General features: G+C 39.1%; 1 protein-coding gene across 1 annotated transcript; it reads left to right on the top strand.

Moving 5' to 3' along the window:
* Window positions 1–1,411: 1,411 nt before the first annotated feature.
* LOC146639360 (semaphorin-7A-like) lies at window positions 1,412–13,684 on the top strand. Its single transcript, XM_085361846.1, has 14 exons — window positions 1,412–1,613; window positions 3,494–3,624; window positions 3,734–3,784; window positions 3,873–3,971; window positions 5,549–5,657; window positions 5,881–5,988; window positions 6,088–6,230; window positions 6,333–6,511; window positions 6,816–6,921; window positions 7,266–7,461; window positions 9,172–9,284; window positions 9,475–9,620; window positions 10,397–10,458; window positions 13,352–13,684. Exons 1-14 carry the CDS (start codon window positions 1,514–1,516, stop codon window positions 13,672–13,674), a joined length of 1,866 nt encoding a protein of 621 aa, XP_085217972.1. The 5' UTR covers window positions 1,412–1,513; the 3' UTR covers window positions 13,675–13,684.
* Window positions 13,685–17,039: the final 3,355 nt, after the last annotated feature.

The following is a 17,039-nucleotide window of genomic DNA, read 5'->3' as shown; positions in this document are numbered from 1 at the left end:
GATTCTCTGATTCTTTTGAGTCGATCGTTCTTTGATGACGTTTTCCAAAAACCTTACATAGTCCTTCTCGAATTTGAGATTTTCCTCTCGTTTCCCTTTTAGTTGCTTGAGCTACACAGAACCACCTGCTTATTTTCTGGTAGCTGAGTGTGTTTCATGAAGGGGAAGCGATTTTGTAGGTTTCTATTTGGTCAGCACTTGTAAGCAGTGCATGTAATCCTGTCATATGCTCTTTTGCCACAAGATATGTGTCACTGAAGTCTGACATCCAAAGTATTCTGACACAATAACACAATACATGTTAGAGCAACTGCAGGTGTTGATTCTGAAAATGAATTATGAGTTATGGCTGCAAACAAACAAAATAAAAAAAATAAAAAACATTTTAAACCCACAAAATATGCAAATTTACAAAAAAAAGGCTGAAGATAGAAACTGTTAATTAGCCATGCTGATAATGTACCACTAAATTTAACACACAGTAGCATTATTCACATATGAGTATTAAGCGAGAGCATCCGTTCTAAAAACTCGACCTGTTATTTAAAAATAAAATGGGGGGGGGGGGCAGCTAAGTAGTAATTGTGATGCACAACAGGATATGATAAAAGAAAGCATTGTATCATGTCGAGAGCAGCTGAGCTATAGCATGTGATCACGGGAGAATTTTGGAAGATGGCTCATGTTAACCATTTTTACTTATCTGTCCTTCGCTATGATGTTGGTATTATAATCTTGTTTAAGCTGTTTTACAGCATAAATAAAGGAGGGGGGGTGAGCTTTAGCTTAACTTCAATCATACAGGTAAAGGTAATTAAAAAGTGAAAATAGGATCAAACGTAATAGTGGATACACCTGTGCTTTCTCGCTTCTTCAATTTGTGCGTCTTTTTTTTGTCTCGTTTCTCCTCCACCGTCCCCCATTTGACCTAGAAATCAGTGTCATCTGAAGGGTCTCTCAATTTCTGAAATTATTCTGGAGTAAAGAGGACAGCGGAGACATATCAGAGGATGTGTGTGTTATAGAGTCTAGAAAGTGTGGCACACAGCTGGAACATACAAGGAAGGAGAACTCCTCAAATAACTCCTCTGTACTCATATGTTGTTTTAGTTATTTGAAATGATCAAACTGTTTGCCCTCCATTGTTTACGTGTTCGAAAAAAAGGTAAGAAATCTCTTCATAATTAAAATTAACCCTAAATATCATGAGCACTGTTACACTGTACATCATAAAATGCAGCTGTGGGCAGGCTAAATGATTAATAAAGCAGCTGTGTCAACTATGATAACTTTATTATGCAACTGACAAAATGATTGCTCAGAGGGTTGGTTTGTCTACACCTCTCTTCCTCGTGCCCGTGGGCGGGCGAAGAGACTCTGACTGTAAACTACACCCCAGCTGTCATGCACTTCTCCAAAGTCCTGAGTGCATTTTTTCCAGAGAATGTGTTCCATCGAGGTGAAGGGCAAGTAATTAGGGACGGAAATACTGTTTTGGACAGTAACGACGAAGATGACGCTCTCATTAGCGACATATTTGTTATTTTTACATCTCTGTAATTTGGCTATGGGGAACGTTGATCCTTCTCCGAGGATGATCTTCACAGAAAAAGGTAAAAAAAGGAAATGATTTTTCTTCATTTATGAGATATCAAATGCTAAAAAGTTAAAAGGGACTGCGAAGGGATTTTTATCAGCGCTTTAAAGTATGCAGTGAGGTGAATGAATATGTATTAAATGACTTGGTCATTGTGATTCAGGAAAAAAACATCAAGTCTTTCTTTCAAACGTACAGTCCGTATTATGCAGTTCCATTATCGTCAGAGGAGGACAACATGCCCATGTTAACCACAAGGCGATGTGTTGGACAGAAGGCAGCTTTGTGCCTTACAATGTTTCTTTGTTTGTCTGTGGACAATTTTTTCAACAATGAGTAGTGGTTAGGACTCACTGGCAGGATGATGGTTTAGATTTAGATGTTGTTTTTTTATTTTCTATTTTTTCTATAGTTACAAAAGAAATTAGGAATGATACGTATAAAGGCAAAGAGAGCTTTTACACACCCTCTTCTGGACAGAAATGGCTGTGAAGACTATGTTCTACACATTGTCCCTGTATCATAGTTCTTTAAGTTTTGACAATATTAACAAAACTCTACTTCACCCTCCAGTGCACGTCACTGACTTCGTTTAGCTAAACGCATTAGCATATTGTTATTTACAAAGTGGATAAACTGCTTATCTATGTAATTTCTTATCGTGCACAGACAGCTGCTTATGGTGGGTGCCCTTCGTACGTCGTAACATTTACAAGACGCAGTCTCACTGGTTTTGTCTCCCTGATAGAGTTCAAAAGTTAAAGAGTTGAAGAATTCTGTGGAGTGCAATTTTTATTTCTAAAAAATGTTTTTGTTTGTTCTACTTTATTTTAGTCTATTTGCCGTTTATTATATTTCTGAAATCTTTTCATGACGTGCTTTCTTGGGCAGGTCTCCCACGATTTTAATGCTAAGGGACTCAATGATTAAATAAAGATTTCAAAAAAGTTTATCTGTATAACATTAACAGAACAACGTGATATTTTAGTAGAGTGTCAGACTTCATCTAACTGAAACTTTTTGCACTTGTTATTTTGTTTATGTAAGCAATGGTAAACTCTTCTGACAACTGCAGAGGGTAGGTTTCATTTTCTCCCTTCAGCTAAGTTTTCAAAACAGCACCAACAATGCTACCATAAACCTCTTTTTGAAGAAGTAACTGGACATGTAAAGCAGTGTCACTTTCATATTGACAGTAGTGTGGGAAAAAACTTTGTTCAGCTTTTTTACATCTTACTTAATAAAACTGGATTACCACTGTCTACTTTAAGTAGACACAATACATCTTTGGACACCTGTTGCTTACAAATGCCATCTTTATGTGGGAAAGAGTTAAGAATGTGCCTTTAAAAATGCAAGAAAACCATAAGATTATCATTATTATTCTCACTGTAAGACAAGGCCAATGGTTTTTGGAGTTACAAAAAAGTGCAAGAGGGATGGCAGAAATAGGATCACCAAAGTGTTTGAGTTTCATTCTTAGGAGACCTGTACTAACATGCATCAAGCATTTCAAATATATGTATATACTGGGTACTAACAATGAAGTTCAAGGCTAAACACTTATTCAACCTCTATACTGTTGTGTATATTGTTGTGAAGTTTGGAGAGGATCCATAAAAACAATTGTGCGTAATATAAAGATTTTCACATTTGGTGTGATCTTGACCTGGTTTTCAACAAAATTTAATCAGCTCAAACTGTTATGGGTATGTGGATCTTGCACTACTAACAAACAGATAAATAAAATGAACTGATGACATACTCCTTGCCTTCCAGGGGCGAAAAATCATTCTTGTTGTTTATGATACTACATTATGGGTTTACCTGATGAATCTCATAATACATTCATACATTTTATCTTTCTTTTCTTGTTTTTGCTGGGTTTGTTTTTAGAAAAAGCAATGACACGGTTCAGTCTTCCCCATGACCCACCTGTACAGATTCTTTTAGAAGACCAATCAGACACTGTTTTAGCTGCTGGACAATCATACCTGAATACCTACAACTTTCAAAACCATAAGACGGTAGTAGAAATCTGTACAACCACAGTAAATGATTATACTGAGATCATTGAAATAATATTCATAATAATATCATGGGAAAGTAATAGTCCTGCATCATATATCTACATAGAGCCACAAGTTTATGCAGTGGGAGAAATGCAACAGCATAAGCAGTGAACATGTAAGTAAAACAAACAAATTTAGTTGGTTAGATTTGATTGTTTGACCACTGAAGAAATATAACAAACAATATTTGTCTTGTCTTTAAGGATTGCAGCTATAACATCACTTTGGTCCACCGGAAGAAAGATGCTAACCAGTTGTTTGTGTGTGGAACAGATGGCAATGAAAGGGTTTGCTGTAACACGGTAGGACACTGGCATCATTGTCATTGAGAACTGTTAACATCACCACAAATACAGGGTGGGCCATTTATATGGATACACCGTAATGACATGGGAATGGTTGGTGATATTAAAGTCCTGTTTGTGGCACATTAGTATATGTGTGGGGGCAAACTCCTCAAGATGGGTGGTGAGTGACCATGGTGGCCATTTAGAAGTCGGCCATCTCGGATACAACTTTTGTTTTTTTCAATAGGAAGAGGGCCATGTGACACATCAAACTTATTGGTAATGTCACAAGAAAAACAATGGTGTGCTTGGTTTCAACGTAACTTTATTCTTTCATTAGTTATTTACAAGTTTCTGACCACTTATAAAATGTGTTCAATGTGTTCATTGTGTTGGATTGTCAATGCAACCCTCTTCTCCCACTCTTCACACACTGATAGTAACACCGCAGGAGAAATGCCAGCACAGGCATCCAGTATCTGTAGTTTCAGGTGCTGCACATCTCATATCTTCACACCATAGACAATTGCCTTCAGATGACCCTTCAACTGGCCCACGATGACCAATCCACTTTCCAGGAAACTGTTCATCTAGGAATGCTCGGACCTGGCACCCATAATGTGGTGGTGCACAATCTTGCTGGAAAAACTCAGGGAACGTGCCAGCTTCAGTGCATAAAGAGGGAAACACATCATCATGTAGCAATTTCAAATATCCAGTGGCCTTGAGGTTTCCATTGATGAAGAATGGACCCACTATCGTTGTCCCCATATACCACACCAAACCATCTCTTTTGTTGTTCCAACAGCCTTGGAAGGATCCATCCAATGTGGGTTAGTGTCAGACCAATAGCAGTGGTTTTGTTTGTTAACATCACCATTCACATAAAAGTTTGCCTCATCACTGAACAAAATCTTCTGTGTGAACTGAGGGTCCTGTTGCAATTTTTGTTTTGCCCATTCTGCAAATTCTGTGCGCCGATCTGGGTCATCCTCGTTGAGATGCTGCAGTAGCTGGAGTTTGTAAGGGTGCCATTTGTGAGTAGCTAATCCGCCAAAGGGATGTTCGACTAATGCCACTCTCCAGTGACATGCAGTGAGTGCTACGCTGTGGGCTCTTGCTGAATGAAGCTAGGACATTAGTGACAGCTTTCTTGCGTCCACATTTTGGCAAATCCAACTCTGAACCAGTTTCACGAAACTTAGCAAGCAGTTTGCTGCCTGTAGCATGGGAGATGGGTGGTCTCGTAGGGTGTCTTGCATTGAAATCTGCTGCAATGGCCCGGTTACTGCGTTCACCAGATATCAACATGATTTTGATGCGCTCCTCACGTGTTAACCTCTTTGACATGTCAATGGCTGTGAACAAAGAGAAACTTGTAAATAACTCATGAAAGAATAAAGTTACGTTGAAACCAAGCACACCATTGTTTTTCTTGAGACATTACCAATAAGTTTGATGTGTCACATGGCCCTCTTCCCATTGAAAAAACAAAAGTTGTATCCAAGATGGCCGACTTCTAAATGGCCACCATGGTCACCACCGATCTTGAGGGGACCATACATTAAGATGTGCTGTGCTTTCTTTTATAGGATTTAACAGTGGAGGCCCCCATGTGCCTTTCCTCTGAAAATATCGCAAACTTAATAGAAGGTATAGAAAGATTTAACATAAAGGAGGGTGAACCATCAGTTTTTATAGGTGAGTTTTTCTACATGAGGATGCTCTATAATAAATCTCCTGATGAATCCCTGCTATTTCATTCATTTGTTTTCAATGATTGTGTAATTTGCAGAAAGTCTGTACTCTTGTCAAAACTACTAACATCCTTTAATCAACTCAATCCATTCTAAAGGTTGTTTCTTTTTCTTATTGCTATTATATTCAACCCTATAAAACCTTCATTTGCAACTGTTTTTTCCAGATTCTGAACAGAGTGCAGCTCTCTACATAACACACTCTGGATCTGATGAATCTGTTGGTATTCAGAAATTTGGTAAAGCAATAGTGCGGCCAAAGAACCACGATAAAGGTATTTTCATAAAGTTAGAGCCAGAGACACCTTATTTAGTGAAATCACATCACTCTAAATGTTTGGATTCAAATAAATATTTTGTCTTTCAATGTTTAGAGCAGCATTATGTAGGATTGGTGCTCAGCAAACGTGAAGAGGATCCCTCCCAGAACAGACTTTATGGCTTCTATAGGGAGAAAAGCAAAGACAATGGACTGTTCCGTGAAATGTGGCTCCCCTTTGTGACCCGGGTTTGCATGGTAAGACCAAAATAGTTTGAAAATTTATATTAAGTGCCACCAACATTAAAAATTAAATAAACATAAATACATCATGACTGATTGACTGTCCATTGCTTCTAGGCAGATGTTGGTGGTCCCAAGAACAATTTGCAGTTTACCTGGACATCCCAAATGAATGCCAGGCTCTTCTGTGGAGATCGTAACAGAAAACAGCATTTCTCTGAACTGGTGGGTGTTTCCACTGTGGATGCAGATCGATGGCAGGATACAAAGATTTATGCACTCTTTAGAAATGAATGGTAGGACTCTGATGATATTTATTTTGATGCTAATAATAATGATATAGTTATAATTTACTCTGTTTCTGTGACTAGCTATTTGTGTAATCGAATCATCTGCTTCCAAACTTCCAAACAATATCCTTTCATGATGATAAAAGGACACTTTGTTCTTTTTAAGCCGTTCCCTACCAGTTTCTTATTTTCTCATTCTGTGTGGTCAGCTGCTTTTTCAACTCTCTCTCTTTTTTTTTTTTTACCTTGGACCAGTCTACTCATTTTGCTGCAAATGTCTCAGACAAACCTACAATGTGTCTCCCTGCAGGGGGATGAGTGCTGTCTGCATCTACACAATAGGAGACATTGACAAAATCTTCACAAACTCCCCATTCAAAGGCTACACAAAAGCTGAGATGGACAGGCCAAGGAAGGTATGGAATATTCAAATTGGTCTAAAGTGAAAAATTTAATAACGGCTACCATCACAAGAAGATCCCTGCCTTTTTGGGGGGGCGGAGTATATAGACAAGAATAGAATAGCCCTTTATTATAATTTAAACCAATGGTTAAGTGTAGTCACTGAGTGAAAAATAGCTTTTAAATATTTTCTTTCACCTTTACGATATTAAATTAATTAAAAAACTAAATTAAAAGGTTTTAGATTTGTTTTTAAAACAGTCATTTGGAAACTGAAAAAGTAAACCAGAGGTTTACAGGCTTATTGACCAGTCATCTGGTGTTCAGCCAGTCTAAGTTAAGCACCTTATTTCTTCAGTGCGTTGATGATAGCACCAAGCTTCCAGTGGAAACCCTGAAGAAGATTGAAAAGACTTCAGAGATGGAGCAGCTGGTTCATCCTGTGGGAAACTCTGGCCTTCTTCTCTTCAATCACCAGAGCTATACTCACATCCAAATTGATGGCTCACCAAACAGGAGAACCAGTCACCACACTGTTATCTTCTTATCTTTAAGTGAGTAAAAACAATAATCTGAAGTAGTAAAAATGCTAAGAAGAATATGCTATAATGTATGTTTGTGTATATCTGAGATCATACCTCAGGGCGAAAATAGTGCAGTAACCAAATCTCCTTGATTGATGCGGGAGGTGCTGTGATCACAGCCATGTAATTATGAATGTATTAAAAGAATATAATATTATTCAACGGGTTTACCTGAGTTTGAAGACCAAAAAGTAACAGAACCTCAGAGAGAGAGAGTGGGGTGGCTGAGGTGCATTTGTGCATTTAGATTAGAGATGGACCGATCCGATATTACGTATCGGTATCGGTCCGATACTGACCTAAATTACTGGATCGGATATCGGAGAAAAATAAAAAATGTAATCCGATCCATTAAATATCACGAAAGCACCTCACAAAACTTGCAACACGCCGTAACTCACCTCAGAACGTTAGCACGTCGGAGCAGTATGCATCACCTGATAGAGCGGCTGTGGCATGCGGGACCTGTCGGTGGTCTGGATAGCATGTGGAGCTTCGCTAGCAACCCGGCATTTCATCTCCGACAAAGTTATCCCGAGAGAAGTAAAGCAAGTGTGTAAGTCCATCTCTGAATGTTTGTAAAGCATTCCTGCGTTAAGCTTAACAAGCGACTGCCTCTCCTGCTGCTACTTCAATCATGAAACTGCTTAACGATCAGCTGATCGGCTTTTCTGTCGCGAGTCCCTGTCTCTAGTTTGCTTTTGGCCCACTTTGCACCAGAAAGAGGAAACCAGCGGCTGAACAACAGCAGCACGTTTAAGCTTGATCAGCTATTGTTAGAATGTATTTAATATTACTTTCTACTCGAGGATCTTTTTCTACGTAGCTGACGCTGGTAACTGTGCAGGGGCGGATCTAGCAAAGTTTAGCCAGGGGGGCCGATAGGGCATTAACAGGGAAAAGGGGGCACAAAGACATACTTTTCTTTCTTATTCTCATTTAAAATGTCTAGCTTTTAATAAATAATTATCTGAGACCCAAAGTTTTAATTTGATGTAAAATGAATAGAAGTCAATTACTGTATATAGTAACTATTAAGTCTAATATATATACCCTAGTAAGCTATAGTACTTTTTCCTTTGGGAAGGTACCATCTGTGCAGTCTGCAATTTTGTTGAAGAAAGATGTTGAATCTATTTAATATTTCTTGAAAAATAATTGATTTCTGTGCATTTTTTTTCACACTGCATCAAATTAAGGTTGATTACGTCGATTAAGCATCATGAGGTGGAGCGTGAGGGGTGGTTCCCTATTTTTTATTTATTTATTTTTGTTGTTGCTGGGAGTTGGAACCCTATTAGTTAGGTTGCTTAATATTTATGCTAAGTACTCTTTAAAATACCAGAATAGGGAGGATGGTGTAGGTTTAAGTTTATTAGATTGATCAGTATTGCTGAACTATGAAATATATTTTTTTGCATACAGGTATAACAGAATAGCTTTAGTGTACTTGTTGTTTTAAACTTGAGTATGAACTTATACAAAATGCAGCAAGATATTTAAAAAACAGTTTTGTTGATTAAAAAACACTATATCGGATTCATATCGGTATCGGCAGATATCCAAATTTATGATATCGGTATCGGTATCGGACATAAAAAAGTGGTATCGTGCCATCTCTAATTTAGATGGGTTTTAATATTTAGTATCATCCCTGCTTCTTTTTGTGGTTTTCCGCAGACAATGGAGGAATTCATAAAGTATTGCACAATAAAAATGATACCTTTCTCATTGCTGAGTTTCGACCATTCAACTACACAGAACAGATCAGCTTCATCCTTCACCCATCTTCTGTGAGTACCAGTGTTCCCTACAGAACAATATATCCTCCACTAAACCATATAGGTGTGTGAGTATGGAAAACAACTTAGATGCTCCTGAAAAGGAACATCAAACTTAGATCTGTAAATTAACTCCAGTGGAGTTTTTTGTTTTTGTTTAGAAATGGCCGAGTACATTAAGAAAACTTGTCCATCGTTACAGAAAAAGCTGTATGTGAACAATGGAAGTCAACTGGTCCAACTTGATGTAGCAGACTGCTCCCAGTATGGAGATACCTGCCAGGACTGTATGTTATCCAGAGATCCTTACTGTGGCTGGGATGGCACCCAGTGCATACGTGACACAAAGTAAGACCTCAGAGCTTTATGGAACTCATATCTGGAGAATATGCAGAATAATTCTTCGCAACCAAAGATTGCATGAAGTAGCCTTACATTTTTCTAACAGCAAGCTGAAATAAAAATGTAATGTTTACTAATACAAACATTATTAAGAACCTACCAATGTTACCACCATAGGTTGCAAGATCATGTACATTGTAAAAGATGGTCATATTTATAAAAACAATGTTCCTTAGTATTCAAACACTCCTCAGTGTACCTCTTGATTCATACACAGGTGTGATTCACATCCTATAACGTCATACTAGCACGCCCTGAAATGTGTACATAATATGCAACATTATTAGCTTACTTTTTGCCAGTGGTGTTGCACCACCTGACAAAGCTTGATGGATGAATCATTGCACACTTCATCAAGGATGAAGCAGCACTTAGGAAATACAATGTCCCGTAAATCATGTTATCACAATATTTCAACACTCACTGACACTCATTGGAGCTTTTGTTTATGAATTTGTCCTACTGTAGTACAGCTCTACTGCTTTATGAAAAGCTAGTGTACTGTGTAACAACCAGTTATCATCCAACGGGTGTTAGGCTTTTTTGTTCAACTAACTAAAGCTGATGCAAGTCAAGATACTTCAGCATAATTTCAATTAATTTAAAGGGATATACTTGGGAGGAGTAAGGTTCCTGTGGGTTCCTGTAAATGTTAGTTTTCTATCAACTGCCAGGATGTTGGTTACATACTGTCTAATGTAAACATACACTATGTTTTGCAGTGGGATATGGCATGATGCAGCCACTGGGAACCTAGCCATCTGTCAAGAACACGCTGAAAAAGGTATTTAAATTCATGCACCTGTAAAATTTGGACAGAGCCCCAAACTATCTGATAGATATATCAGAATCAGCATACTTTAAGATAAGATAAGATAAGATAAGATAAGATAAGATAAAACTTTATTAATCCCTCGGGTGGGTTCCTCTGGGAAATTCGGTTTCCAAAAGCACAGCACCGACAGAAGTTACACACACACACACACACACACACACACACACACACACATATAAATACAGATACATATATAAATAAAATATACGGAGGGGATAAATAGAATAAATAGGAATAAAAATGAAAATACAAGTGAATTGCACATTTCAAGTATGGAGTCTATTGCACCGTTGACTATTAACAAAAGTATTGCACAAAAGGTATTGCACAGTGAAGTGAAGAGGCACTACAGCTTAGTTGTTCCCCCTTCCTTTGTCCACCTGTTTCCCCTCCCTCTCCCCTCCAGAGAGGAGTTAAACAGTCTGATGGCGTGTGGGACAAAGAAGTTTTTAAGTCTGTTAGTTCTTGTCTTGGGGAGAAGCAACCTGTCACTGAACAGACTCTTCTGGTTGTTAATGGCCGTGTGCAGAGGATGCCCAGCATTGTTCATAATGTCCAGCAGTTTTTTCAGTGTCCTTTTCTCTGCCACTGTTACCAGAGTGTCCAGCTTCATGCCGACCACAGAGCTAGCCTTCCTGATCAGTTTCTCCAGCCTGGATGAGTCCTTCTTTGCTGTGCTGCTCCCCCAGCACACCACAGCATAGAAAAGTACTCCAGCAACCACTTTATTAATCCCTCGGGAAATTATGTGGGTTACAGCTGCTCCAGCACAGTAACATTAACAAAAATAGACTGAACTATTTAACAATACAATATGTTAACATACAAGGAATAGCACAATATATACAAATCACCAAATAATAAATATCCAGGGTTGACAGATGCAATTATAAATAACTATCAAGAATATTCACAGCAACATTATTGAGTAGAAAAGAGTGTGTGCAAAAAGGATGTAACTATTGCAGTGTTTACATTGTATTAGATAGAGGAGTTGTACAGGGAGATGGCCACAGGCAGGAATGATTTCCTGTGTCGTTCAGTGGTGCTTTTTGGTAATCTCAGTCTCTCACTGAACGTGCTCCTGTGACTAGCCAGCGTGTCATGGAGTGGGTGGGAGGTATTATCCAACATTGTCTTTATCTTGGAAAAACTTTCGCCCCTCTGACACCACCTTAAGAGAGTCCAGCTCCATATCCACATTACTGGCCCTGCAGATAACTTTATTTAGTCTGTCGGCATCAGCAATCCTTAACCTGCTCCCCCAGCATGCAACAGCATAGAGGATAGCACTGGCCACAACAGACTTGTAGAAAATCCTGAGTATTGTCCGACAGATGTTGAAGGACCTCGGTCGCCTCAGAAAATAGAGACGACTCTCGCCCTTCCTATAAAGTGCAGTAGTGTTTTTAACCCAGTCCACTTTATTGTCTATGTGTACTCCACGTTGACCCCATGGATTGAAACAGGGGTCAAGGGTTTTCTGGTCTTCCTAAAATCAACAGTCAATTCCTTGGTCTTTCCCATGTTGAGCTGCAGATGTTTCTGCTCACACCACATGACAAAGGAGTCGACCACAGCGCAGTACTCTGACTCATCACCCCTGCTGATGCATCCAACCACTGCAGAGTCATCAGAAAACTTCTGGAGATAGCAGGTCTCTGTGCAGTGGCTGAAGTCTGTGGTGTAGAGGGTGAAGAGGAAGGGGGAGAGGACAGTCCCTTTTGTTTCCCCTGTGTTGCTGATTACCTTGTCAGACACAATGAGACCACACATATTGTGGTCTTCTTGTCAGGTAATCAAAAATCCAAGACACCAGAGAAGCATCCACTTGCATTGCTGTTAGTTTATCACCCAGGAAGGTCGGCCTGATGGTGTTGAATGCACTGGAAAAGTCAAAAAACATGACCTATGCAGCACTCGCTGGCTGGTCCAAATGGGTGTAGACACGATTGAGCAGGTAGAGATGATGGCGTCCTCATTTCCGAGTAAGGACTGGTAAGCAAATTGAAGGGGATTCTGATGTGGTCTGACTATGGGTCGGAGTAGGTCCAGGATGAGTCTTCCCAGGATTTTCTTGATGTGGTAGGTCAGTGCCCACAGGCCTGTAATCCTGGGGGTCAGCACTGGGACCCTCTGCACACTCAGACTCAACATGAACAGTTTATGAAAGACTCCACAAAGCTGGGGGGCACAGGCCTTGAGGACACGGGGACTCAGTCCATCTGGTCCAGCAACCTTGCCTCCTCATTTGCCTCTGAACCTGGTCTTGAGTGAAAGTGATGTGTGGCAGCCTCGCTTCTGTCAGTCTGCTCCAGGGCAGCTGTGGCTACAACTGTAGCTTGGCTACAACTGTAGCTTGCCTCCACCAGTGTGTGAATGTGAGAGTGAATGAATAGTGGTATTGTAAAGCGCTTTGAGGGTCTCAAAAAGCGCTATATAAATGCAATCCATTATTATTATTATTGTGAATGCATTCCAGCAACTGGAAGAAATCTTGGTTTGTCTTCTTTTTTTTGTCTTCTTTTTTTCACGATATGCTCTCTTTCATGTTGTTTTCCTATTGGTTGGAATGTAGATGTGGGTTTTAGCAGCAGTCACATGGTTATATTAAATTTCTGACACTATCAAAACTTTTAATGAGACATTTGAAAGGTTTTTACTGATACATTTTCAATCTGATGGCTTATCTATTGCTTCCTAAAAAAAAGGTTTCAACCATTTTCCCAAAGAGCTTAGTGCACTGGATTTGTGAGAAGAAATCAGAAATTAAAAAAAAAAAAAAGATGTAAAACAAAAACATGGCTAAGCTAAATGGGCGTTCTTGTGTTTTTTTCCGCAGAATTTCCAAATCCAGAAAAAGATGTTGTCAGATTTCACGCAAAGCATTTTCTGCAATGCCCAGTATCCTCCCGTCATGCTCAGTACAGTTGGCACCACCTTCAAAACTCTTCATCTTGCATCGGGAAGCCAGATCATTGCCTTTATTTGATCAACAGCATGGGACCTGAGCAGGAAGGAACTCATACCTGTGTATCAGAGGAAATGGGTTACAGGAAAATCCTGGCACAGTACCAACTACAGCTGGGGAACAAGGTGGTTGGTTTACAGTCAAAGCCAATGATCTGGGTTTGTCTCATGGTGGTTCTGATTCAGATGTTGTGATGTTAGTTCCTCAGAGTTGTGATACTATAAAAAAAAATTCATTATTCTTTAATTTATTTTTATTTTTTTAACTAAAATAAAACTCTATTACTTCTAATACTTTGAGCTGCAGCTCGGGATGTAGAGCAAGCCATTATTGTAGAGTTTTGATATCTGGTTTCGCAAATGTCCTTGGATGAGATCAATTGCCACCAATGCATTCATTAGCGTGTGTAAGAGAGATAGATTAAAAAACAAACTGCAGTTATACAGCCACGCTCCAAAGCTTTTCTTTTTTTGAGGGGCTAATTCATTCATTTTTTTCTTCTTATGGAAAAAATATATTGAATATCAGTTGGACTCAGGCTTGTTGACAGTATTAAAAGCTGAAGTTCAATGGTATAAAATGCTGTCTGTGGTAATTTTTAGAAATTAATTGCAGTGTTGCATGCAGTACATGCACGCATGTCAATCAATATTGATTGATTCCTTTTTTTTTATTCTTTCCTGTAACTGTTGCATCTGTTTCCTGTAATTTGAAATTCTGCCAGAATGTACACAGTGCACGTTATAAATTTCCGGCCATGTGTCTTAGCTCATGTAGATTTCCAAACACTGACCCAGTTTCTGTTTGTTCAGAGTTCGGTTAATAAAGAGAAGAAACACTCAGACACTTTTCCCCTATTTTTGAGTGAAACCTGATCATAAATTCCAAGTAGAAAGGTAAGACTTTTGACCTCACAGTGCTTTAGGATAGCAAGCAAGTTGCTGCTTTTCAAATCCTTAACCTGGCAGTACAAATGAAGCTACAAACAAAACAAAAAGAGATTTAATTTATCACATTTTTGCAGTTACGCGAGTCCAAAAAAATACCACATCTAAACATCTCAACCATCTTTTCAACATATAAACTAAAGGAAATAAACTGCAAATGTTTACAACATGCGTCTGTCTTTTTCAAAGTCTCTCATGTTAGTGTCTGATGATAAACAAGTCCAAACATGTTACCACAAAAAACGCGCTGCTGGGTCTCATTCTCCATAAAGTGAATAAACACCTCTCACAATATAAACACAGACCATTACCATGTGAACCTCCTGGTTAACATCCATAAAGAAAAGGGTTATTTTGGCACCTCACATCTTTCATCTGCATTCATGCTAGTGCTGATCCACAATGATAGCAAACCCTTTTTTTTTATATATATAGTGGTCTATTTTAGACAAACCTTTAGCATGGTGTTGTTATGGAGCACATGTGCCAGGCAGATTAGGAGTCATTCAGGAGAAACTAGGAACTAACTAGGCTTTATTGGAGAAGCACAGGACACACTGAGCACACAGCTAAACGGAGCTGGAAGACTGTTTACTTAGCCTGGCAGGGCGAAGGACACTGTCTCAGCTGAACTCTGGACATATATACACATGCAGATGTACACTCATCCCCCCTCCCCCTCCAAACGCCTTCGACGCTTATTCCCCTCCGATGCTGACGGTGGATCAAGGAGACCAGCGCTTATGCTGCAGGCCCGGATGCACTGTGTACATTGGCTGTGTCTCACCCTTTACCCACCCCTGTTGCTTGTCATGTGTTTCTTTGGTGTATTAAGAGGGTTTTTTTTTTTTCATGTGCTATGTACAGAGGTGTTTTTTTCTGTTCTCAAACTGATCTCCCTGTTGGAGCTCAGTCTGGGGGGAGTTATTTTTTTCTCCTTATCTTTCCTCATGTTGTGCATTTTCCATTGTTATACCTCTGACCTGTCTTCCCCATGTGATGTTTGTATCATGTATGTATGGTCAGAAGGGTAAGATGGCGCTGGCAAAGGTCGGCAGCCTTAACCCAATTTCCTTCGGGGTCAACCTTCAGGATCAATAAAGTTTTATTGAATTGAATTGAATTGAATTGAATTGAATAGAAGAAGTTCGATTACAGCAGAACTTTCCAAAATAAAGTTTTAGCTGAAGCTACTTGGGGGAAAAAAAAATCAGAACACTTATAGGTTTACAATGTTTTTATTTCGTTTTTTAAAGTGTCAGCAAAAGCAGAAACCCACTTAAGTAAACTGCATATAGTGCTCATAGTATATACAGATAGAAACATTAAACTATTAATGAGGTTGTGCAGTAAGTGTGCGAACACTAACACTTCCTTTCACAAACCAGGCTGTGGATGGCACTGTTACATTAAGAAAGATAAAGATTTTTCTATGAGTCTGCTTTGAACAGTGCTATCCTCTATGCTGTTGCATGCTGGGGGAGTAGGTTGAAGGTTGCTGATGCCAACAGACTAAATAAACTGATCCGCAAGGCCAGTAATGTTGTGGGGATGCACGTTCAGCGAGAGACTGAGATGATCAAAAAGCACCACTGAACGACACAGGAAACCATTCCTGCCCGTGGCCATCTCCCTGTACAACTCCTCTATCTAATACAATGTAAACACTGCAATAGTTACACCCTTTTTGCACACACTCTTTTCTACTCAGTAATGTTGCTGTGAATATTCTTGATATTAATTCATAAATACCTCAGTAAATCATTGATATTTATTATTGAGTGATTTGTCTATATTGTGCAATTTCCTACATTTGTAAATCTGTAACATATTGTATTGTTAAATAGTCTCGTCTGTTTCTGTTACTGTATTGGAGCAACTGTAACCCACATAATTTCCCGAGGGATTAATAAAGTATGCTGATTCTGATAACAGAATATTACTTTAACACTAGTTAATGTAAAAATATGTTTCATGTAGTGAAGTTGGATTTGCTATACATATAATATTTGAGCATAGCCACCACGATAGGAAACTGATAGGTAACCTTTCCTATCAGTCACTCATCAGTTACTGAGGTCTGTAAGAAGTCCATCACCTTGTTGTTCTCAAGCAGAACATTGCAAAAGAGGGACAGATCAGACTGAAAAACCAAGGAGACCTGACCATCACAAGAAGGTCCCCGCGTCATCGTCTTTTTGGACTAACCGAGGCCATAAGCAAGCAATGCGAAAAACAAACAAACAGTTGTTTAAGGCATTTCCACTTTGCATTCAGTCTAATCAGACTGGCTTTCCAATATGGTAACGCATTCCTTACTTCACTACTTATTTACCCCTTCACTAAGAGGTGGCGGAGTCCACTACAAGTTTTCTACCTGCACCTGTGCTCATAAAAGGAAAAACCCAGCCCCGCCTACCAGGGGCGGTTCCCAGACCCAGGTCTCACCTGTCACATTCATGCATCCTTTTGTTAAGATTTCACTTTAATGTTTATCAGTCATCACATGTGCATTCTCAGACTTTAGTATTTTCACGTTTTGCAGCCTGACTATTTATTTTACGTTCGAAGCTCACTCTTAGAAACATCAAATTCACTCTTGACATACATAA

This window comes from Diplotaxodon limnothrissa, linkage group LG1 (genome assembly GCF_057381915.1).
Source record: "Diplotaxodon limnothrissa isolate DT_005_m linkage group LG1, D_limnothrissa_male_GT1.1, whole genome shotgun sequence".
In the NCBI taxonomy this organism is placed as follows: domain Eukaryota; kingdom Metazoa; phylum Chordata; class Actinopteri; order Cichliformes; family Cichlidae; genus Diplotaxodon; species Diplotaxodon limnothrissa.
The sequence above is the reverse complement of the archived record's forward strand: the minus strand, read 5'-3'. Positions and strand labels throughout refer to the sequence as shown.

Coding starts and splice junctions, on each gene's coding strand:
- LOC146639360 (XM_085361846.1), top strand. CDS start 1,514: ATGACGCTCTCATTAGCGACATATTTGTTATTTTTACATCTCTGTAAT. Junction 3,785..3,872: donor ACAGCATAAGCAGTGAACAT/GTAAGTAAAACA, acceptor CTTGTCTTTAAG/GATTGCAGCTATAACATCAC. Junction 6,231..6,332: donor TTGTGACCCGGGTTTGCATG/GTAAGACCAAAA, acceptor CATTGCTTCTAG/GCAGATGTTGGTGGTCCCAA.